At 42.1% G+C, this 25641-nt stretch overlaps 1 protein-coding gene across 1 annotated transcript in view; it reads left to right on the top strand.

The window, feature by feature from the left end:
- LOC138267459 (zona pellucida sperm-binding protein 1-like) overlaps window positions 1-25641 on the top strand; it is a 64386-nt gene that overhangs the window by 17424 nt on the left and 21321 nt on the right. Inside the window, exons 2-5 of the mRNA XM_069216404.1 lie at window positions 4915-5002; window positions 9894-10100; window positions 22134-22339; window positions 24843-25003. Of these exons, the coding sequence (XP_069072505.1) occupies window positions 4915-5002; window positions 9894-10100; window positions 22134-22339; window positions 24843-25003 (662 nt within the window). The remainder of the gene's footprint in view (window positions 1-4914; window positions 5003-9893; window positions 10101-22133; window positions 22340-24842; window positions 25004-25641) is intronic.

Below are 25641 nucleotides of genomic sequence, written 5' to 3'. Positions count from 1 at the left end.
AAAGAGGCTGCGGTTTTGGACAGGGAGTCCAGTCAAGGAGAACCAACAGGTGGGTTTACGTCTTGAGATTCTCGGTGACGTGGGGACACCTTAGGTCCTCTCCTACAGGAGCGACAGGTGCAGAGGTGTCCTTAGGTGTTGGGTTTTCTTCACCAGGAGCATTCGCGGTTGAGGGGGCATGGAGCCAGAGGCTGCAGGTGACAAGTGGGCAAGTCCAATGTGGGCTCTATCTCTGGGGGGGGGCAGGTGCCCACGCTGGAACAGTTGACCCACTTCAACTCAGGCTATGTGGCACAGGTGCAGTGATGCTTCCTGGTGTTGGGTTTTTGCAGTCTGGCGTCCTCTCAGGTTTCCTGGGATGCCTGCAAGATGCAGGGAAGCAGTGCCACTACTCCATGGGAGTTCCTGGGTCTTTGTTGAATTCAGACAGTCCTTCCAGGCTTTGAGGCACAGCAGCTTGCAGGACGAGTCTCCTTTGGCGCAAATCCGTGGGAGCAGCAAGCAGGCTGCCAGGGCTGGGGCTAAGTCAAGTATTTATTCCTCACAGAAAAGGCTGTCACCTCTGGGGGTTAGAGACATGTCTAGTGGTGGCTGGCCAGTTAGAACTGGTTAGGTAACACAATGGTAACCAGTAGGTTTTTCAGGGGGCACCTCTAAGGTGCCCTCTAGGTCCATGTATTGATAAATCATTACTGGCATCCATGAGGGTTTAATAATATGAGATGTTTGATACCAAGCATCCCTATTTTCAGTCAAACCATCATGTAGCTGGGGAACTCGCATTGGCCAATGTACTTAAAATGGCTTCCCTGTCCCCTCACTGTCTGAGAATTGACAGACATAGTGGGGACATATCTGCTCTTGCAGATATGCCCTCACATGTAATATAAGAGCACCCTGCCTTGGGGCTGCAAGTCCTGCTGTGGGGGTGACTTACTTATATTGCATGCAGTGTTAGGGGACATGACCCACAAGCTGTATGCCATGTTGTGCTTTCACTTTTAGCTGCACCAAGACACACAGCCTGCACTCAGTCTGCATGTGCTAAGTGAGAGAGCCCTGAGAGACACAATACATGCTGCAGCCCTTGGGGACCCTCTTTGGTACCCATGCCCTAGGTACCAGGGGCACCATTTACTATGGACTTATAGGGGTCCAAAGGTATGGTCAGTTGGGGAACAATTACACAGTTTTAGGGAAAGAGATCTGGCACTGGGGACCTGGTTAGCAGGAACCCAGTGCACTTTCAGTTAAAATTGCATCAGATACCAGGTAAAAAGGGGGGGGTGACCATGTTAATAAAAGGTGGCGAACAAGACTACTGCACATTCAATCCATTGAGCCCAGGAGGTAGCAGACGGGCTGAGTAGCAAAAATTGCTTAAGCACCTTCAATTTCACTTATGTCTTCTGGCAGATTGCTTTCTACCTGTAGATGTAGAGTACACATTTGAGGTCATGCCCTTTGGGTTTAATGCTTCTTCTATGAAAGTGTCTGTTTGCATTTATTACTGAAATGCAGAACGGAAATAACAGGCAACCTACATCAGGCAATTCGTGGTGAGTAGTTGAGTCTAGGAAGGCCTGCAGTAGTGCATATTATAGGAAAACAGACAAGAATAAAAATACAAATATATATTTACATTGGAGGTAACATCCTTAGATCTAATCCTCCAGGTACACAGGTCCTGGTGGAATGTTTCTCTATAGGTTCTAGATCTTTGAATGCTTTCAAGAGCTTTCCCCTTGCCTCCTTTATGGCGTGCCTGTGAAGCATGTGCTTGTTCATCCCCCATAACTGTTTGCTCAGAATCAGTATTTGTTTCTCTGCAGTGTTGGGCAACGTCTCTCCGAACAATTGTCAAACCTATGTATAACAGCTCCTACCACAAGTGCCCGGATAACTTAGGGCTGTCAGGGCTGGACGAGTTCTGTGTGGCATTCCTTGATATTACAAAATTCATTGCTTCATGGGAGCACCCCCTGAAACACTTGGTGCAAGGGGCTGTGAAGGTACAGGAACTAAACTGACCATCAAGGGTACAAAGTTCTCTACACTCGACTTGACATAGGAGAGTGATAAATACATTCTGGCAGTGGGTTACATTTGCTCCATTGGATTTGCTTGGATGGTCTGTGGAATTAATACCTAGGAAGGCTCCACTTAATAACCTACCATGCACGTATGCACACAGATATGCACAGGCCCTTCTTCACATTGGTCTTTGTAGCTGAGAGAAATCTCACAAGCTCCTCTGTAGAGACTACTGGGCTTAAGGTTGTCCAAAAACATTAAAATACAGGGTAAGGCTTGTGCTGTTGCCTCTTACTGGGGAGGGACCCAACACAAAGCCCATAACTGGCCTTGGGGAAACCTGTAAATCGTAGGCCCGAGACTCATCCCTGCATGTCCTCGTACAGAGGAATGAGAGACACTGATGTAATCTGATGGTCATTAAAGCTGATGAACTGTTGGAACCCTAGATGTGCAGGTTGGAATTGATGGAACCTGCAATCTTGAGTTAAACTGACCATTTCCAGCAACATGTGTTCCCTGGGACCACTGAACCACATCTGACATGTCCTATGGTTCTCCTCCAAACTGCTCGGAGCACAATACATTTCTGGCACAAACTCTAATCTGCACCTGCCAGACCTAAACATCTGCCATCCAACAGTACTTAAGCTCACCCCTTCCCCTCTACTGTGCAGAAAACTGACTGCTTTGTTCCCAGCAAAAGCTTGAGAAAAAGCCCATAAGTCTTGTGGCAGGATTGGAGGTGAGTTTTAAATATAACCAAAGCTTGGACTTTGGTTAGCCTTCTTCCTGCTCGTGCTGCCCTACAGCTTCCCTGGATGGTCTCCAGCTAGGAGATGGGTTCTGTGCAGCCACATAGAGGATTGTAATAATGGAACTCTGTGTGGCCCTTTCCACATCCATGACCGGGCCAAGCCCAGGACTCTTGATACAGCCTTGTTGGTGCGACCTGCTTTGAAAAGAAGCTGCAGTGCCTTGCATGGAGAAAAGGAGGCCCCTGTCTGGGATGATAAAAAGCAAGGCCTGGCTGACCGAAGCATGTGTGAAGATAATTATGAGCAGTAAATCATACAGGAGCCTTGAGAACTTTGGAACTGGGTTGAATAGAACTGGAGGACTTCGTGAACAGGAATCAGATCTGTTTTCGGTGTGTGGTGACCCTACATCCTGCCAGACCAACCCCATAATCCCTCATCTTTGTTGAACCTCTAAGTGTCCTTTAGGCCCAGAAAGGGAAATTGAGTTTTTTTTTTCCACCCTAAATTTAAGGGCGCAAGAAGCCGCCACCATCCTTCCCTAACATCTCAAACAAATGTTGCTCTCTTCAGTTTGAGTTACTGTAGCACTACCACCTGCCTGTAAATATTATTTACTGCGAGGGCACCTGTGCCAGGAACTGGGCTCCCCACACTTGGTACCACCTTCAAACCCAGCCTTGATACTTTGAGCAACCTGTCCTTAGCCTAAAGTTCTCATATTTACGTTACCGATATCCCCTGCCCTTTCTGGTTGATAAATTGTTGGGGCACTAGATTTTTAAACACTTTGAAGATTCTCTGCCACCTAGGCTCTAATCCGCTGAGTTGCAATCCTCAAACCCAGGATTGCTTAAATACTAAGGAACATGGCAGACCTGTCCTGCAAAGAAGCATTAGAGAACCTGGTCCAACCCCTTTGCTCTATTGGTTGAGATACATCGACAGTCCAAAGTTAGACCAAAGAAATCCAGAGGTTAGCAGAGGGTGACTATTCCCTTCTCCTAAAGAGAATAGTGGCCATAAACCCACATTCCATATAATGTACGGACTTACTCTGTAAGCGCTACGAATGTGTCTAGGGTGCAGGGTGTTGCATTCCCTAGTACCCGAAAGTCGTGGCTTGGATGACAAGCGGACTCAGTATTAGTCTTGAGCAGAGATCGTATTACTGATATAAAAAGAAGCGCGAGCAAGTTGTTCAGGAGACTAATTGTAAGTTCATGTTTCTGCATATGGCGCTTCTCACCACAGTTATGCAGTTTCAAGCGCAACTGGTAATACTACCCAGTTTAATGGTAATTAATTTACCAACCTCCGAAGGATGTGAGAATGAATTGTTCTTTATTAGATTGGGATTTGTGACCAGCAGATCACTTCAGGCTGCAGCGGCAAGCATTCACTCACTGCGCCATTGTTTAAATCTAATGTAATTGTGACAGTTTTGCACAGCACACTGTTAACACATGATGTTGACACACTTGCATTCCAACTTGACTATTTGAAGCAATGGTTCCCAACCTGTCTGGGGACCCCTGGGGGTCAGCGAAGCCTCCTCAGGGGGTCCGCGACTGATTAGAAAACATTAACAGATTGGGTCCCCAGCTTTCAGTAATGACTCGCAAGGGGGGGAGGTCCCCGTATTCCAATAATGATTCATTGGAGGTCCCCGGCTTCCAGTACTGATAAAGTGGGGGTCCACAGATGTCAAAAGGTTGGGAACCACCGATTTGAAGCTTCTGATGTTAAACTGAATAGCCCAGAAGTGCATGAAGTTTTGATCAAGAGGCCGAGTAGAACCCAAGATTCGAGGTTGGAAGATCAGTTATTTAGCCTCCAGTTCACATCCCAAAATATATAAGAATAATTCAAGTTTATCTTGTATAAAGGCATGAGGAGAAAGAATGCCTTTTGTGTTCCTAAGGGAATCCTTCCCCCCCACAGAAAATGTTAGTTCTGCAGAAGGTATTTCAGTTAGAATTCCACAGTACCCTTCAACCCATGGGCTTCACCCTTTAATGGGTGGCTGAGAATGCCCAATTAATTTGTCTGGTTTTGACCTACTGAAATCTGCATTTGGATATTGACCAAGATCTTGAATACATTTTTTGTTAAATCCTAGATGGAGATGGCACGTAATTCGTTAACTTCAACTGTGATTTGGGTGATGCTGGTGTCTGTTGTTCTCACTCTGGACAAACCACCTAGAGGTGAGATCATTTTTATTAAAACAAATGTGCTTTATCGAGTTAACCCAATGCTTGGGGCACTAGCCTGCATGTTCTGTTCTGTCTTGCATTTCATATTGCACATTGCTGTCACCGGTGTGGCCCGAAGCATGACTCAGTCTTTGTTCTGTTGCCTCAAGCCTGGTTAACATGCATGGTTGGAAGAATGTTAGTTTATAGTGTCACCTGCATATGAAGCATTTGGTGTCATAAAAGTGAGTCTTGCTACTGCAGCCTCAGCTTTGTTTGACCTCAAATCCTAGTGGGTCTAAGCAGCCTTCCTTCCTTGTTCGATATGAGAACCACTGAGGTAGGCAGCATTAAATGTTATTGACCCCCAAAATGCCACGCACCCCTCCCAGGGTTAAATGTGCGCTTCACAAATACACATTTCCTTACAGATTTGTGGATCATGATTCACTAGATATGAACAACCTATGAGCTGTACATTATTGATGCTTCATTACTAACATCAGGCACCTGACCTGAAGCCCATGACCGGTCAGTTTCAGGGCCGCTTGAGAGACGGAATGACCTGTGTTTAACAAGAGCGCTCCAGTGCAGGAGCTTCTTCTGTAGGCCTCAGACGTATAGAGTTCTAACATAATAAAACACAGCGAAAACATTCAGTGTCTTCAAAAAAAAAAAACTAGGGAAAACTCGCAAAGATGCAGGAATGCCTCAGCCATGTTGTTCCATTATTGTATCAATCAAGGTGGCACAGTGAGATTTAGTGATGTCATTAGAGGATACCACCCTTAAGACTTTACACGCTATTATGCTTCATTAGCTGAGTAAGTCCTTGCATGTTATACAACAGATTGCATCATAGTACACCCCACTTTGAAGTATACAGCCATACACAAAAACATGGACCTAGTTCAAATACAGAAACTTGCATAACAGCACTTCTCGGTCCTTTTAGATATAGTTAAAATAATTGTTTAATTTATATTCGCCTATTGTTCTTGTTTAAATTACTCCCCTTCAATTTCTACCTTGATGCTCTTCTGAAATAGTTTTATATTTGTTTTTTTCTAATGTTTGGAAAGATTTTAACTCTTTAAACTTATTAATCTTGCACTCTGCCACAGATCAATGAAAAATTAAAGAAACTGAACTTGGTGTATTATAACGCAAATTAGGATACTCTAACAAGTAAGATGAAAAAGTATCCTACGCAGCAACAAGGGCACTAAATCTGTAATCTAAATCAGCAGAGGCTATACTTCTTGAACTAACACAAATGCCCCTCAACAGAATTACACATTTTTTAGCAGAATTCTGCAACCCAGAGTACACCTCCTATTTCATACTGCACTCACAGGGATTCAGAGACTTAATTCTAATGAACGAAACTTCAAGATAAGGTAAGATTGCCACTTGAGAAGCAAAACAAGCAACCTATAAAAGTCAGAAATAACTAAAAACCAAAATGAACAGCAAAATCAAATCTTCAGAAAGCCATCTAATACCGAATTTAGTGATCTTCTTAAATCAAGCAATCAAACTGTATTTCTAGCTTACTACACCCAAGTAAAAATCTTTAAAAGCATTCTCCTAGATACTTGTTCAGGATCCCTGCAAGGAACACTGAACAACTATCTAGAACCCGGATCTTTACACCCTAAACTGAAGATCATAAGATCACTCTAGGGAAGAGCATCTCAGTCCATCAAATCCATCCAGTTACAAACCGATTTCCAATGGGCAATTACTTAAAGTTAATACAAAGTAGGGTCTTCTCTCAGATCTCCACTTTTGTTGAGAACGTTATCCTCGTGGGGAAGCAGTTTGGCTTCCATCTATGCACTAATAGCAAACTAAGGGTGATTAGAGTCTCACAATCAATCAGGATTTATAAAGCATGGCTAATCACCCGATAGGGTATCCAGTGGGCATAAAACAAGCAGCAGCAGTACTATATCTGATCCTATCTGCTACCATTGACACTGAAATTTATTATACAACACTACTAAGACTTGAAGAGAAACATGCCAACATGGATCTCTTATCTCAAAGATGGAGATGCAGGGTAACAATGCCACCATTTTTGCATGTCTCCTTCCACCGTGTACTGCAGAGTCCCCAAGACTCCATTATTTCTTCAGCTCGTTTAATCTTCACATCAACCCCTGTACTGGACATAGTCCGCTTTCAATCTTGCATATTTCAAAAATGCAAATGCCATGGAAATCGCCCTAAGTTCTGGAGCAACCTGTGGAAATGAAAGCATCATATTCAAGCAACTACCTCATGAAAAGGTGCTTGCTAGGGTGTAGAGTCAGTGGTTCTGCAATAAAATGGGCTGAATATATATTGCAGACTCGTGTAAGGTGCCTTTGTTTATGAGGACACTGATTGAATAGGAAATAGAGGCCAGGATCCTAGCTCCTGGTCACCTGGTGAACCAGTGCCAGTAGACTGGGTGAACAGTGAAACGAGGGATGCTTTTGGATACCTCTGCACCACTGTTGAATGATCAACCATCTTCATTGCAGCTCCTGAAAAACGAAGCTCACGATCTATGGGTATTGAAACAGCCACCAGCCCTCTATAATATGACCCAAATAATGAGATTCCTCCAACAAACTCTAGCAAAGTAAGGCACTGTAGAGGTATCATGGGCTCAAACCTAGCTCTAACCTCGGAGGTTAAACAAAGTTACAAGGAAAACCTTCTACTCAAAGTAGATGTTAATATGTATCTTCCCTCACATGTGATGCCATTAAATGTTACAGGCTCTTCTCAAGCTCAATTTTTATGACAGGATATGCAAACTGCCTTGGCATAGATGATTCTAGCTTTCTACTGTGAAAATTGCAAAGGATGCAAAACATGTCAATAAAACTTGCATTGCAGCTCCATCCAAGCGAACACATGACAGCAGTGTTCCAAGCACTACATTAGAGGCTGATAGCCAAATGCTCTGGTTTCAAGGCACTCCACATCATCCAAAGGCCCATCTAAAGTACAGGCCTGCAGTACTTACAAATGAAACTTCAATAATGATCTCAGAATAGGACACACCATTCACGATTAGCACCCAGATTTATCTTGCCTTGCTACAAGAAAATAATCTGTTGGTGGAAAATCATCCTTAGTGCAAGCTGCCAATATTAGGAACTCTTTGCCTGCCAAGATGAGCAAAGTATTCAAAAGCATCTTAAATTAAAAATGGAAGTAAAAATCTGACTATTCCTGTGAGGACGATTCAGAACATTTGACACTAAACAGAACATTCAAAAGGAGTTCTCTGCCCAAGAGTACTCAAGGTCTCTTGAGTGCTGGAACCGAACCCTATGCATGACTGATGCTTACTGAGCATCTTTTTGAGATCAATGATCTGAATCTGTGCGATCAGTTTTCTGGACCCGAATGTAATCATTATAGACAAGATAACATATACTATTGATTCTTTTGATAAAGTATCTGTAGCATCACTGGCTATTACTTTATCATGGAACTTTCCATATGACCAGTGTGTATTATCAGATAACCACTGAACTAATCGATACCGAGGAAGCGAACCAGTTAAGGAAAGAAGGGACCTGACACTTATAGTAGGCATCTTAAAGGAGCCTCATATAGTCAATCTATCCATGACGTGAAGAGATCCGCCCAACATTCCTGACTCTAATATAGTGCATTTCTGCAGGTCCTGACATCCACTATTATAAGTTAAAACCTGACATCCCAGGCTACGGCGCACACATGGATGGCTGTAACACAAACCTTCCAGGCCACTTTCCATCCTTTGTCCTACTTTAACTGGCGGCTCTTTCCTGTGCACCAAAGCTGAGCAGGTGGCTCAAACTACAGTATGCAGCACAGGTCACATGAGGACAAAAATAAATTAAAGAAGGGTTTATGTAATCACCACAAACCTGAGGATCTGTAGAATAAATTTGTATCTGCCAGCAAAGTGTAATCTATCCTGAGGACTTCTAGTTCAGACACCTCTAAGAAATGCACCACAAAGCATGCCACAAGATGGGAGTACCCTCCGGTCACTCACATAAGACCCACACACTTCCACATTGGGTTGCTGCAATTCAACAATTGCCAGCCAAGGACTCTCCCCTCTATGTAGCATGCTTTGTAATCACTTTGGTGCTCCACAATGGGGTATGAAGCACTATATAAATGCAACTTTAATACAATCCAATTCTTTGGCGGTTGATCTTTAGATTTGCGTTGCCTACCGCGAAAAGTATACTGTTTTGTTACATGAAGTTTTGCAGCTGCACCGGATTATGAGTAATCAAATTCTGACTTGCGTCCATGGATCTGGGTTAGGTTGTGTTGACTTTAATCACTTCTAAGCAGAACTGAATTTGTTTAAGAAAATAGAAAAGGTGCAGGAGTCAACGTTTTTTATTTAATCCTGCTGACTGTGCTTTGGAATGTTGGGTTGCTCAATGCCAAAGCTGCCTGGTCTCATTTTCATATCGCAACTTTCTTCCACCACCCTACACTTCCCGTCCCTTGATTTCACTTTACTTGGCTCCTTTTCACCTGGCCTTTACACTTTTTACTATATTTGTTGTTCTTTTCCACTTTTCTCCTTTGTCAGTTTTTCTCTCCCTTGCTCTGGGTCACGGCTTGATGATAAAAAAAAAAAAGTCCCTGTCTACAAAAATGATGGTCAGCGCCCACCACCTGCATTATTCAGCACAAATTAATACATTTGAGTAATGCATGGTTTATCAAAGAAAACCTTGCAGTGTGAAGGGAGTTTCACTTATGTGCCTGTGCTATACTTCTTCTGAATTCAGGAAACTTTGTGCAAGATCAGAACAAAATACTGGCAAATAATATTAGAAGTACACTTGTAAGTGTAATGTTATGCGTTCTGTTTCATTCACTACAGGAATTCCAACTGATCATGTCTTTAACATACTTGACATGAGGACACGGGTACAAACCACAGCGCCCATCCTGGCACATACCACAGCATGGACCCCGTTGCTCCTTAAACCCCTGGGGTGCAGTGCAAATTACCCTTGTCAAAATGGAGGGACTTGCGAGCAGGGTATCTGCGTTTGTAAAAATGGATTTATAGGCAGCTACTGTGAAGGTAAGTCTAAGGTCCCTTCATGGGAGTACATGGGCATCATGCTGGCTAGAAGGGTGCAAACTTGTTTCAGTGACTCTGGTTTAATCGCAAGGCATGTGTGCGTAACACAGGTCTGAGCATGACCTGTTGACCTGGATGCATGAACAAAAATGTTAATCTGCTGTGAACAAAGTCTTTGGTGACATTGTAGGCTATTTCATGTGTCTGGTTCAACTGAAGAATCCAGAGGGGCAACTTCTGGGATTTACATAAACAAGGTTTATTAACTGTACACTCTTGCAGAGTCTAGTGCAGATGTGTAATGGAAAGGGTCTGTGGGGCTACAATACTTCTTCTGCAAACCAATTAAAGTCATTTTCTGTGCTGGGTGTTTTTCCTGACTCATCGGGAAGTCTTGTCTCCCTTAATTCTTGTTCTCTAAGTCTGACAATCTTTACTATTACCCTTTAATAACTGATCAATTTAAGGTATAACTTTTTCATTCCAATCTTACCAAAAGATTGTTTTATCTAGGTTTAAAAATGGATTCTATAAAACACTGGACAAACATAATCACACTATGAGGTAATTTAGAAAGCAAATTGTCATGTGATGAAATAGATCTGCATTTAAAAAAAGTGGGAGTATCTGCAGGAAAGTCTGATTATTCATATGCAGAATGGATCACACGAGCAACAGCTTAGTAGAGAAATTAAAAAAACCACTAATCTAGGACCATATTTTTATGTAAGCTTTTTATAGACCAGATGCTTGTCTAATGCAGAAAGAGGAAAGATGTAATTTGCAATCTGGACATTGAGCTCTGCCTTCTATTTTAGGGTGATTGAGTTTGGCTAGAGGAATTCTGATACACCTTTTGTTATGAAACTTTAGAGGATAAAGTCCAGTTTTTGTTTTTAAATATACAGGGCAATTGTGTGTGAATTTGATGATATCTATATAACCTAAGGACCCAACACCATATTTGAGTTGAATCTCCCACCCCACCAACACAAAAAAGAGGTGACCAATGCTGATTGGAGAACCAAAGTTTTCCTTTACATTAGTAAAATGAATTTCAATAATGGTACATATTTCCTGGTACACCAAATACCGTGATAACTTATTTTCTCATGGCTTAGACAAAAAGTAGCCTTTTTAAACATCTACTCTAAGCAGGCAGATTTAGTAGGAAACCTTTGTTTCACCTGAATTATTTGTATCCACAAACCTAAAATTAAGACAATACTATAGTTAACATCTTAACTGCTGGGCCTTCACCCCCCTCTGCCCACCCTGTAATGAGCCCTTTTTTGGCTATGTGGGGTAAGGCACCATTAAAGTTTTTCTATATAAGGTACCCACACTCAATTTGCATCCTTTTTTCCCCCATGATCTTGGAGATTCTAAAGGTGTACCCCGGGTTTGTGGATTTCCTTGGAGGGGACTGAGAAAATAGGCAAACTATAGATATATTTTTCGTTTTTGGGGGAAAAATAGGAAAAAGTGATCTAGATAAGTCTGTTTTCCCTAAACATGGCATCAGTGAACGGTTTGGTATGCTAAAGTCACCAGTTTTCCGGCTTTCAGGAACATACAGAGCTGAATAAACTATTTGTTTAATACAAGTTTTGGCATTTTTCAAAGAGGTTATTTTCCTATTTTTTGTGCTCTCAACCTACTTCCAGTTTGTGATAGAAACCACTGTGAAACCCATAGGTAATCCAGAAAAGCTATAGAATTCTGAAAAGTAGACACAATTCTGAATTCTACAAGGGGTCATGTGTAGCTCCCTCAAGGGTTTCCCAAAGAAACTGTTGAAATAAAGAAATATTGAAACTTAGTAGGAATAAGCCATTTGTGACAACATTTTCATCTGCAACCTTTTGTCACAATGTCCGATTTACAAAAGCAGTATACCATTATGTCTGCTAGACCCTTCTGGTTGTGGGGGTTTGTAGGTTCTTAGAGAACCCAGGGTTCCCAGAGCCAACAATTGAGCTGCACTCTACAATGGTTTTTCATTGTGTACCAAATATAGACCAATTTATATGGTGAAATATGTAAAGTGAAAATTGCGTATCAAAGAAACCTATGTATTTTAAAATGGGCACAAGATATTGAGTTTAGACGCAGTGGTTATTTGTACATCTCTAAATATGTGGGTTCCCGCCTCAGCATACGATTTAGAGGGTATTTTTCAAAATGTCATGTTTCTTAAACACTGGCTTACATTTGGAAGGCACAAATGCAGCAAATTCACCTTGGTAATAACAAATATTCTACTATTCTGTTCCCACATGTGTTTTGATTAAAAACGGTGCCTGACTTGTGTGGGTAGACCTAGTACCTTTGGGAGGAAAATGCAACATGGTTAGATCATATTTTTCAAAGGGATCCTTTTTTTGCAAGATAGTTGTGGATTTCGGGCCCTGGCTCAGCCAGCACAAAGAGAAATCTAGCAAACGTGCACAATTTTGAAAACTAGACACCTGGGAGAATCCAGAGTGGGTTGAAATGTGACTCTCACCTGGTCTTTTTACCCAGAATCCCTTACAAATCTCAAACTTTGACTAAACAATACATTTTCCTCACATTTCTGTAATGAAAAGGTCTGGAATCTGCAGGAAGCCACAAACTTCCTTCCACCCAGCGTTTCCCCAAGTCTCCCAATAGGAACAGTACTTCACTTGCGTGGGTAGACCTAGCCCTAGTACCTGTGACAGGAAATGGCCTAAAATGCAACACTGATACATCACATTTTTCCACTCAAAACTGACCCTTTTTTTGCAAAGTGGGAAGCTGTGGATTTTGGGCCCTTGCTCAGGTGGTGCGTGGGGAAACACTAAACCTGCACATTTTTTTTTTTATACCACCACCAGCAGGGGAGTATATGGGTGCATGACTTGCATGGCTCTCACTAGGTAATTTTAAAGCCCTTGCAAACTTTGGTTTTAAAAAAACAAATCCTCCTATTTCTGTGATGGAAAGTACTGGAATCTATGGGGGCGGGGGCACATATTTCTTACCACCCTGAGCTCCCACTTGCCCCCTGATAATAACAGTACCCCACATGTGAGGGTGGGCTGCTAGACCATGACACACAGTCCTAAATCGCTACATTGTTTCTCTCAATCTGGGTAGCTGCAGTATTTGGGGCCATGCTGTGATGCCACTCATGCAAAGCTATGAACCAGACTTTTTTTGTTTTTTTGTTTTGTTTTTTTAAACAAGGAACCAGGGGATTCCAGGGTGGTGTGCCTTGTGTGGATCACCTGAGCTTTTTATTTTAAACACAATGATATGCAAACCTCAAACTCTGCCTGAAATCATGCATTTTCCTTACATTTATCTGATGTGGTAAGAATTTTGTGGTTTCCAGCAGATTCCGGAAGTTTCATCACAGAAATGTAAGGAAAATGTGTGATTCCAAACAGTTTGAGTTTTGCAGGGCATTGAGGGTACGAAAACCTCATGAAATCCATGCAAGGCACACACTCCTTGAATCCTTTGGTTGGGGTTGGGGGCAGAAAGACCGTCGGCATATATTTTTTTTTTTTGGGGAGGGGGCATGGCCAGGCCATTGGTGGACAGCTCCACCCCTATATTGTTTCAAATGCCCCTGGTGTCTAGGGGGTTTTCTACTTCCCAGAGGGGGCAGATTGTGGTTCACCCCACGTGCCCCCGGGGTGCAGAAAGACTATCTTCCTATTCAATGGGTGTGTGTGCATGAGCATGCCCATGATAGACAGCCCCCCATGCCTATGTATTTTGTTTTCGATATCCCTGATGTCTTTTGGGCTCTGTGCCCTCCCGGGGAGAGGGGGGCAGAGGGGGACAGGTTGGGTGTAATCACCCCCGGCTGCCAGCATATTTTATTGCAGAGTGGGGACATGGACATGCCGATGATGGGCAACCCCACCCATATATTTTTTATTTTTTTGATGTCCCTGATGTCTAGTGAGTTTTCTGTCCCCCTCCACCCCCCTGGGGGCAGAATGGGGTAACTAGCCTCATCTGCCCCCCTGGGGGAGGGGGTGGAAAGACTGGAAGTATATTTAGTTGGGGATGGTGGAATGTCCATGCCGATAATGGGCAGCCCCCACTCCTATATTAATGAACCCCATTCATCCCCCAGGGGGGATAGAAAGACTGGAAATATCAAATGTGCTGGGGGAGCACAAGCCCTTGCTTAAGGGACAACGCGCACCCCCCCTGCCCCAATCCCGGGTCAATCTCTGCTTGGGGATTGCTCCCCTCTGGCTATCCCCAAGCAGGGATCCACTGAACAGAGATCACTGGAAAGGGGAGAATCTGCCCTTTCAAGCAATACCTCTCCCACCCCAATCAGTGCTCGGGCAGTGGGGTGGGACTGAGCTATGCCCCCCGATCCAGTGAAAGTAAAACTAGCCTCAGATCGTTTTCCTTTCACTTTAGTGTAATGATATTTGTGTGCCCCGCGTGCTGATTGCCATTACACTAAAGACGAAAAATGACACTGGCTGCCTGGGAAACTCTTCTTGGGGAGCCAGAGTTTAAAATATAATAATCCCTCCAAAGGGGCCTTTATATGCCTCCCAGGGTCAGCCATGAATCAAGGGGTTAAGAATGTTGTGATAGATGAGTGAAGTTTATATATATATATATATATATATATATATATATATAATATAAACATAAGCACAATGTTTGACAATTTCACCGCTGAAATCAACAACTTTGATGTCATTATGTCAGATACTATTAAAAGGGGTTCTAAGCACAAAATAAATAAGGGAGAATGAGGTCAACCGTGTGTAGTGCCACGTAAGTAACAATAAGATGAGAATATAACATTAGTAGCATGATGGAATAGGGCCAAGTTTTAAGATGCTTCCTAAAAATTCTCAAACTTGGCTGTCCTCTAAGGTGCCTGGGCAACTGGCTCCAGAGTAGGCAGGAGTAGACAAAACTTCTCCCCCTAGGAAAATTTCTTAGTTTTGGGAACAGACACTTTCTTGGCTGTTTCGATCGCAGTTTTCTGTTGGGAATATACCATTGAAATTTGTCCATTCAGGTTGCAATGAAGTATTGATGCAGGGTTTGCAATAATAGATAGCATGGAATGTGCAGCTAAAAAGGTTTTATGGGTGGACAGGGAGACGAAAGGTACTAGTGTTTAATCAAACATTTTTTTGCTGCTTTTTTTTTTCTTTCTTAAAATGTATAGAGCAATCTAAGGCAAAATTCTCAGTTCTGATCCTTGCAGTACACACTTGCACCGTGCTAAACTCCTGATGGTGCTGTGCTTTTTGTTCAGTTATATCAAGAGATCAAATGGTTCTGACGCACAGGAGTGTGGAACAGCAGTCTGTTTACTCTACCCATTCATGCCACCTATCCCAATATATCATCAGTCACATATGCTGGTATGTATCTGCTTATTTGCCGTCTCCATCCCAGAATATTCCTTAGTTCAGTAGTACAAGACCAATACAATGTTTTCCTTTTCCACTGCAGAGTCTGTCTCCCTCCAAATACTGTGCTGTAGTTCTGTAGGTCTCATTTCTTATTTTGTGATCCTGCAGAGGAGAGGGCAGTCCCTCTAGGAGGTCAATGTTGCTTGATTAGTGGTACTGGAACAATTTTAAAAGTTGGGGTGCTGCCATCAATGTTACATCACTGAACTCCTAGGGATTGTGGGAAATCGAAGCGCCACACAAAGAGCAAGAGTTGCTAATAAGCCACGCCCATTCAGCGTGCGAATGTTGAGGGTGTAGTAATAACTGGTGTTGCATTTTGGAGTACACTGTTGCAAATATATTACTAAAACATGGTGTGGTAGCACATTGTAATTTACAGACCACACTTTCCATTGTAATAGCTACTAATTTTGTACAGGCATGCAATTTTACTGATAAAACTTTATTGGGCACAAATGATACTGTGTGTGAATCCTGTCTCAGCAAATGACATCTGTGCATCGCCAAGAAAAGTGTTCTGATTTGTTTTATTCCTGTTTAAATCTTTATTTCCATTTCACTTCAAAGTTACAAAAGAACTTTGTTTGTGCTTTCCTAAATGCTGTTTTAGTTTGAAATGTGTACAATGTGTATATAAGGATTTAAATGGTATGTTAGACAAAATGACATCCTACAGGCTTTCCTTTCACACCACAAGATAGTCAGATAATTCAGTTTACAATATCCTCACTTTGCCGTCTGAGAAAGAAAAGTAAATACCAAAAGAATAATCTGCAGTTTATCTGATGCAATAGTCTGACATTTGACCCTTGTCTTTAAATGCATGCAGCAATGTGACAAGATGAAAATTAAATTTAAAGGCATCTCTATTGCTCATTCACCTTTGGAACTCCAGCATGGTTATTTTGGGGATGCTGCAGTACGCCCTCCCCGGGCCCCTACTTCCGGTGCCTGTTTGATTAGGACAATGTAGACAGCATGGCAAACAGTTAATGATTAGTCATGATAAGAAGAGTGCCAAGATGGTGCGTGCTTGAGTATACAGTCTCTGTTGCTGATCATGGTCACCCTGATCTCACAGATGGAGCAAGAATATTTTACCCTAGCTATCAATCTGCTTCAGAATACCTTCCCAGCGTTTGACAGGTGATGGCTGTTTGATGAATCTTGCTAGATCCAGATAGACCTGTTCATCTCAGTGCTGCGTTGAAGGAACACATCTGATTCAGTAAGTTGCTAATCAGGTTTTATTGTTACAGCGTATCAGAACACCAGCTGCCCCAGCCTCCTTCCACAATGATCATTCATTCCCTTTCTAACAATCGTTCCTTCAATCTGCAGGAACCCCCAACACATCCTATCATTCCACTTCAAAATTCCAAACCCCAAGATTCCCAGATAACGGTATAACACATCTTTTCCCCTTAATAACAAAATATGTAATATCAATGCATAAGAACAAGAAACATAAAAAATAAAATGAATATATACAATCATTAATGCCAAACTAACAAATTAACAAGAATACAAATATCTAAGTGACACTTATGCTTTATTCAAATTCTCGCATGTGGTGATCTGTGAACGATCATTTTCCTAAACACGTAGCATGTGAAGAACACTTGATCAAACAAATTTCCATCGGTCTTCAAGCACAGTATGGTGGGATGTCCAGGCACTGAATAGTGGGAAAAAAACTGGAAAAACTGGAACAACTGGCACAACACCTACATCAGGAAACCACTGTGCCATGAGTCTCCTTGTGAACTCCATTGCAGATCTACTAGAGCCAGGCCCACCGAGGCTGGAATGAAATCTCCACTGTTGCTAAAGGAGCATTCCGTACCAATTTATTCGGAACATTTTGCGCACACAAAAAACCTTTTTGGACCGCAGGTCCAACATGGTGATCTGTTCTTGGCCACCAATAGCTCACAAAGTCTAGGTTTAGCAAAGTCCCTACCCAGATGTCCATTAAGTGCTAGATTGACCATTTTTTCCCCTTAAAACCACCAGTGGAACTGCCATATCACCTCTACTGATCTTAATGTCCCTAATGCAAAGTTCCTCAGGCACATTCCAGAATCTCCACAGCTCCTGAGACACTACCTTAAGTTCTGGCCATCCTTTTACTATATATTCTTTCACCACTTGCAACTCTTTATCCTCTGCTAGGGCATCAGTCCATTCTCCATCGTTAACTTCATTCTCACTTATCCAAGCAAATGCACATCATCCAAAGTACTCTCACTTTCAATAGGGAATCTGGACAAACAGTCAGCAGCGTACTTCCACAACTGAATTCAAATCTGTTAAAACCCTCTGTCCATCTTCTTAGTCTGGGTAAAAGAAAATGTACGACCTTCTAGTGAAAAGTTAGGTCGAAGGGCAATGATCAGACCTCACAATGGAGGGTACTGCCCAATAAACCTCCAGTGCCTCATGTTCAATAACTGAATAGCGCTACTCAGTGTCTTTCAGTGAGTGTAAAGCAAAAGCTACTGCCTTCTGTTCCCCATCCACATGTTGAGTCAATACTGCCCCCAATCCACTCAAACTTGCATCAGTTGAAAGGACAGTTTTCTTTTTCTTGCAACAGTAAAAATGACCTGATGTTGGTAAGGCTTCAATATATGTTTATGCATTTAACAGCTGATTCACATTCATTGTTCTAGTCAAATTTCACTTTGTTTTTACAAAGATCTCAATAGCAGTGAGAGGCTGGCAAAATTGGCAGTAAATTCACAACAAAATTCTTCCAGCCCAAGGAAAGAACAAACTTGGTCCTTGCTAAATGGTGAAGGTGCCTGTACAGCACTTTTAGCTAAATCCATGTTAGGACTTACTCCTTCACCAGATATTGTGTGACCAAGGGACATAACTGTTATTACCCGGAACTTAATTTTTTCTTTAAGAGTAAGCCCCGCTTCTTGTAATTTACACAGAACAGATCTGAGTGATGCATTGTGTTCCCTCTGATCTTTTCCATAAACCAAAATGTCATCTTGGAAGAATAACACTTTGGGAAGACCCTCTTTATCACCCTTTGAAAGCATGCTGCAGCCGATGCCAGGCCAAGTGGCATACATATAAATCTGTCAGCCCCCAAAAGAGTCACAAATGATGTAAGATTCCTTGACTCTTGGATGCAGTGGAACCTGATGAGAGACTGAGAGGTCTATCACGCTAAAAAACTTTGCATCCTCAACCAAAGCCATGGTTTCAGAAATATTAGGTTGTGGCTGGCAATCCACTCAAATGTTTATTCAACCCTCGGAGTTGCACACACATTCTTATCTTCTTACCCCCCATTGTTTTGTACCAAACCACAGGAGCAAGCCACTCCTGATTTCATCTCTTCAATTATTCCTAAGTAGAATAATATCTGCAGCTTTTCCTTAAGATGTTGCATATACAGCATTTTTCTCATCCTCGACACACAAGGGATGGCACTCTGTTTCAATTTTATCTTGTATTGAAAGTGTTTGACAATGCCCAACTTCAAATCAAACACTCAGAAACTCATAAATTCACAAGGCATCTCACCATTCGTGACAAGCATCACACATTACAGTGAATTGGTTTTCAATGTGATGCACATGTCACCCTTGTGTCCCCATCCCAGTAAATTGTCACCATGTTTGGCTACACACCTTTTCCACAGTTTCCCTGTTTTTGAACCAAATTTTAATTACAGAAAAACTCAGGACATCAATCTTCACACCAACGTAGCAAACAGGATTGATATAAGGAGGAGAAAACTCTTTAATATCCCCTCAAAATATACTGTCCCTATTCTAATCTCCTGTCGTGGTGTAAGGTGATCCTGAGCCTGCCAGAACCATGATACTTTATCACCAATTTCCGCTTCACACCCCTGCATCAACAATCGTTCACCATCAACTACACCATCATCCCGAATATTAAACAACATTTTTGTTTCAGCATCCATACCACTCAATGCTGAACTGTTAGCATAACCACCACAGCATACACAAGCATAGTTGCAAATCTGGCAAAACATTCTTGAAAGCTGACCTTCACTTCCACAGAGAACACCTGTGACGCTGTTCATTATTTTTCTTACTTTTGACATCTTTACTTTCCTCCTTGATGCTCTCCACACACCTTGCTTCAATGTTGACATTAGCAATTTCTTTAACAATATTACTCATACTTTCAGCACGTTGACATTAGCAATTTCTTTAATATTAATCATACTTCCAGTACCATGTTTTCCTTCTCTCACCCATCACACCCACAAATCCTAGTTTTCGATGCCCTTTATAAAGGCTACAGCCTCCTTCAAATTAGTATTCCTAGTGAGAAGCTTTTCCTGCACTCACCGGTTCCTAATTAGTGCATCAGTAAGATTCTCAATCACAAGTTTGTGCCAACATTTTCAAGGATGCCATGTAATTTCCACTCTTCATCTTCCCTTGAACCCTCGTGAAGAACTTGTATTTCCAGAACCACATTGATCCGTGAACCAAAATGTTGTTCAAGAATCAAAACTGGCATTTCAGAAACAGTACTAGGGTCACCTTCAGCAGTCTCTAATTGAATTTCACCTTACCTTTTGTAAATGTTTCTACCTCCACACCAAGGTTATTTCAGTAAGACAGCTTTTTTCCTGACAGCAGAAACTTTTTCACCAAAAATAGCCAGTAGACCGTAATCCAATAACTGTTTCCAGTGTTTTCAAGGTAGAACTAGATCACATTTCTCTGATTTAAAAAAAAAAAAAAAAAAAAAAAAAAAATACATTGTGGTGGCTGAAACATGTTTGAAGCTGCGTTAATTGAAGCACCAAATATTACCTAATCAGTGTGTTGAATTTACCAAGGATGGTTGAATATCCTCAAAACAATGTAAGAGCACAAAAATGAAGCATCTCCAAGCCAACAGATCCCAAATATAAATGCCCACCAATCGGAACGTGGTATTAGAACAGTGAATTGCTCCACAGGTACACAGTCTTCCCAACTGAAAATGGCTGCCAACAAAAACAGTGCCACTACCTACATGTGATGACTGAAATTCTCCTGTGTGCAGTTCCCAACAGAAAATGGTCTTCATGATACAGTGCACTTGTCCAATTTAAATATTCCAAGAAGCAGAGTACTATCTCAACAACTTTGACCTCCACGAAGATGGTGCCCGGCATAAGGATCAGCCGTTGGTAGGTATTACAGGCATCTGACTGGGCACCTCTGTCCTAAACAAAGTTGGCCCCTGATCGTTGGTATGTGTTCCAGATATTGTCAACTCAGCAGCTCTGCCCTCTGTACAGATGGCACGGTGCCTCAGGATGAACTGTTGGGCTGGATGGCACTGCACTAACCTCTAAATGATGGAACCCAGAAACAGGGCGGCACAGCATGTCAAAATATACCTGAAGGAGTTCCCAATCTCCACACACCAGGCTGGGCCTCACGTTCTTCGAGAACTTGCATGACCTGATCAACAGCACACAATGTGATCAACAGGCTGCAACCATAACACAGATCACAGTAATGTGGATTCAGGTTTCTATACGCTGGTGATCCAGAGAAGCTAGTCACCAGTGTCACTTTAAAGGAACATGGCTGATTCAGTAAGTTTCTAATAGGGTTTTATTGTTGTTACAGCATATTGAACCACCAGCTGCCCCAGCCTCCTTCCACAACGATCGTTCGTTCCCTCTCCAACAATGATTTTTTGCTAGAATACCGACACATCATTAAATTCTACCCCAAGATTCCAAACCCCAAGATTTCCAGATAACAATATAACACTCTGGCATGGACAGCATTCAGCTTGTTGTTGGATTGCATAGCCTTGATGGCCAGTCTGTGCAGGTTAGTTGACTTTATGGTCTTTTTCATTGGTGACCTCGCTTTGTCTCCCTTCCTAGTGCTTGCTTGGTGCAAGCTATGGAAGAGTGCTGCAGTAAAATCTTTATTCCAGGGTTGCGCTGGTTTATAATGTGATCTAATAGTATTCTTAGTGAGGGGGTATAATGAAATCCAGAGGTGGAACTTGAGTTCTTACATCCAGGTCCGAAAAATCACAAGCAGGTAGACAAAACATCTCTAATGTGGCAGAGTGGACAACATTGCTTCTAGAGTGAATGCTATTTAAACAGCCAAATAGCAAACAATCCTAGCTGAAATCTAAAGGTTCCATTGCCAATTATGGACAAGAGATCTCTCCATGGTTCTGCCAAACTTGTCATGTGCTTCAGTAAGTAGTTGCTGGCATGCAAGGATAATCTTGCTTGAGTATTCATTGTGGAACCTAATAAAAAGCCAGTAGGAAGGCTCTTGTGATGAGGCCTATACGGAACTAAGTTTGTCCAGTGACGTTGCTTATGATCGCTCAATCTAAACCAAAGAAAATTGATTGAAGGTGTCCATGAGGGTTTTGGGAGATAAGTTGGTCCATATTTCAATTTGACGGTGGCTTGCCGGAATGGAGTGACACACAATCTGGTATGTGGTCTGGCATGGAACGTTCCATCAAGGGCACCATAAAGACTTTTGTTTCAAGGTGGTAATCACTTATGTTTAAAAAAAGGTAATCTATCCCTATTTTGTCTGTTTTGTTCCAGATATAAGAGTTCTGCTAAACTGTGAGGAAAACCAGATGACTGTTTTGGTGATCAAGGATGTTTTTGATTTTTATGGCACACCTACAAGTGTACTCCATTTAAACCATGCTAATTGTAAGCTCGCAGAGGTGACTCTAGGAGGCCATATCTACATGTCTGCCAAGCTTACCCATGTGAACCGCACAGATTGCGGGACTCAAGTACAGGTGAGGCAAAGGACTGGATGTGAGATTCCAAATGAAAGATGCGGAGAAGCTTCAACTGCCTTGCTGATGTGAATTCACCCAGGAGTTTTTTATATTTACTTTAGTTTTAGTTAAACCTAGGTCGCCTGTAGATGCTTACTATCAGGTATTATACAACCCACCTATATACAATTGGTGAGAGGACATTTTTTGACTCCAGAAGAAGCACATCTACACTGAAATATCAAACATTTAGTATAATCAAAATGGCTGTTGGCACATAGTCACCCATCCTATGTGGAGGAACATTTAAAATTCTAGGCCAGGTTTTACCCTTGAATTTATTTACTAGGGCATTTAAACATAATATGAATTATATTCACTATTTCTAAAAGCTCACGTCTCAAATACAGTAATTGATAAATGTATTGTAAGTCTTTTGTACAATAGGAGGAGAAATGGAAAATTGGCAATTGGGTACAAATTGGCATAAGATATTACTATAATATAAATATTTAAGAGTAAGAACCCCGATACTGATAAAACTGGCACCGCATTGCACACCAGCCTGGAACATCCAATTAGCATCCACCCACATGACCAGCTGACCTCACAAAAGGATGAAATGTGGTGCATAACAGGAGTGCCAAAACCCTAAGCTCCCATCTGAACACTTGTGGTTCATGAAACCTTTGAAAACAACTGTCTAGCATCACCTTCAAGTGACGTGTACAAGGACTGGTTCAGGGGCTAAACCTATGACTTGTGACTCTGCTTCTAACCAATCTGGTTCAACCCACCGTACCATTCCCAGCACCAGTGTTGTAATGAAACTTGACCCCCCCTCCGATCCCCTCTGCAAAGTACATCAAAGGCCCCCCTCCCATCTGGAGGCACTCGGGAGCTGTCAGCACTTTGCTGAGGGGGTCCCCTGGAGCTCAGCTCCCCCCTCCCCCGCACTGCGGGGACTTTTGTTACACCACTGTCCAGCAAACCGAAGGAACAAAATTGTTATGGTTATTACTTTACCGAGCTTCCAAATAAATAACATGTAAATGTATATTCATATTACAAGTTTAACTGTACTTGTTACGATGGATTTAATTTGCCCATGTGCATCCTTCTTCAGCGTCCTCATTTTCTGTATTACCTTAATTGCATGCTTGGGTGAATAAGGGTAGAAGCTAAAATGAAATATCACCACCTACTTAAGGTAAAATAATTGAAGGAGGTGCCATTCACAATCTCAAAAGCAATCCAGATTGCAGCTCTTCAGTCTTTTGGTGCATCTTGGATACTGGAATCCATATATTAACGGATACACAACATAAAGGCAGCTGTCCAGTCAAAGACCTCATCCAATGCCTCCTGTGGCTGTTTGTCAGAAAGGTACAAGATGGGTTTGTGAAAGTCATTTGCAGGACCTGTAGCAACCTTGAGTGGGACATCAGTCATTCATTCATCTCAGAATCTCTCGATAGGGAGGTTTGGGCAAGCTATCACTGACCTTAAGTTTCAGAAATGTTCAAGTTTGAGTTGCTAGGCATTGCCCATTTTAACGGCAGTGGTGGGTGTGGAGCAACATTCCATTAAAAAACATTTTCCATAAAAAAAAAGGGAAAAAATATTTCTGTGTAGTTTGGAAAAGTGAACCAATATCCCCATCAAGGGAAGGGTGTGGAAGAGTGTATAACAGACTTATTCTTTAAGGAGGTATATTTTAACTCCTCATAGAAATATGAAAATAAGACAAGCGAATATGATGAACCCAATTGTGCTACTAAAGGGGGAAGTAAATCTGGGGAGGTTTGGAGTCCTCACTCAAATGTGATGGTCTTTCTGCTCTTAACTTGAAATGCGACTCAATAGTGTTGTGGACATTAAACAGTCCTATTTCAATGTAAATTCTAAGGGTGTCGTGAATTGAACTGTGATTAGTGCTTGGACTGATGTGGTTGTTGGAGCATCATTTTAATGATCTGAAGCATTATTAAAGTTGGATTAAGCCAAGTGGCAGATATAATACCGATGGATAAAATTGCTGGTATCTACTTTCGTCAAAATACTAAACAATTGCTTGCAGAGGGGCCTACAGTCCTTCGAAGCAATATGAAAAGCCATAACAGCAAAGTAGGTTTAGTAACTTGTTGTCAAATCAAGTAAAATGATGCCACCAAGTGTTTGATAGCAAAGCTTGGTGAGAAATTGCAGAAAAGTACAACACATGGAAAAAGAGTTATATACCTTGGTTAGGACGAGTCAGCAAGTTATTGTAAAATGCACCTGGATGTTACACATCCAATTCCCGAGGATGTGGCCAGGGCTTATTTAGGTGGGGAAGGGGAGGGATACTCCATGATGTAGTTATGAAGGAACCTTATCTTGACCAGTGATGGGGCATACTCTGGGGTTTTAACCGCAGGTTGTGGATACATATGTGAGTGTAGGAGGAGGCTGGCATAAGCTTACTGCTAGATGTATTAACTGCAGACTAATGCTTATTTTTGTTGTCCTCCTTCCACAGGTAAACGGATCCCATTTGATTTACTCTAACCAGATCCAGGCTGATCTGCCACTGCCGACTGGTATGGTGGTCCGTTCTTCAAATGTCTCAATCAACTTTTCCTGCATCTTCGAATATGAGAAAATCGCTTCCTTGCCCTACTCTATTTCTGCCCAACAAATGTAAGCTTTCCTTCTTCCTCTTAGTTATCGAGCACAATAGCAGACACCGCTTATTTTGTAGTTTAAAAAAATATATATATATTTTTATTTTTTTACAATATTATTCACATTGTCTCTGGGCGCTTCATATTAGTCTTTGTTGGGGGTCGGAGGGGAGGCCACGAAGGGATCAAAATGGGAAAAATCAGCAGTAGGGAATGAAAATGACTATTGGAGTGCTAGAGCATGCACTTGGTGCAACTGTTGCTTTTCATCCCCTAACTCATGCGTCCTGTAGGTGGCATCTGTAGGGATGTGCTCTGGAAGTCCCTAGAGTGGAGCTTTGCGGGCGAAGGCCCTTCGCAATTGGCATTAGCTCTTTTCCTGGTAGACTGGCCCAGACAGATATACCGCCCCTTACCGGATAGTGGAAAGGAAGAGCTACTTGTTACTTCAGGGGTTCACTGGGACAGAGGAAGGGTGACTCTTCTTCTTTTTTTTTTTTTTTTAAGAATGTGTAGTAAACCAGTATCCCATCTTGGTTTTTGTGAGTCTTGCAAATAGACTACTGTCATGAAACATGCATTAGGCCATGCTAAATTAAAAACAAAAATGCAGCAGGTGCAAAGTAAAGCAGCCATTTTTGTGGAACTTGAATG

This window comes from Pleurodeles waltl, chromosome 12, assembly GCF_031143425.1.
Source record: "Pleurodeles waltl isolate 20211129_DDA chromosome 12, aPleWal1.hap1.20221129, whole genome shotgun sequence".
Classification (NCBI taxonomy): domain Eukaryota; kingdom Metazoa; phylum Chordata; class Amphibia; order Caudata; family Salamandridae; genus Pleurodeles; species Pleurodeles waltl.
The sequence above is the reverse complement of the archived record's forward strand: the minus strand, read 5'-3'. Positions and strand labels throughout refer to the sequence as shown.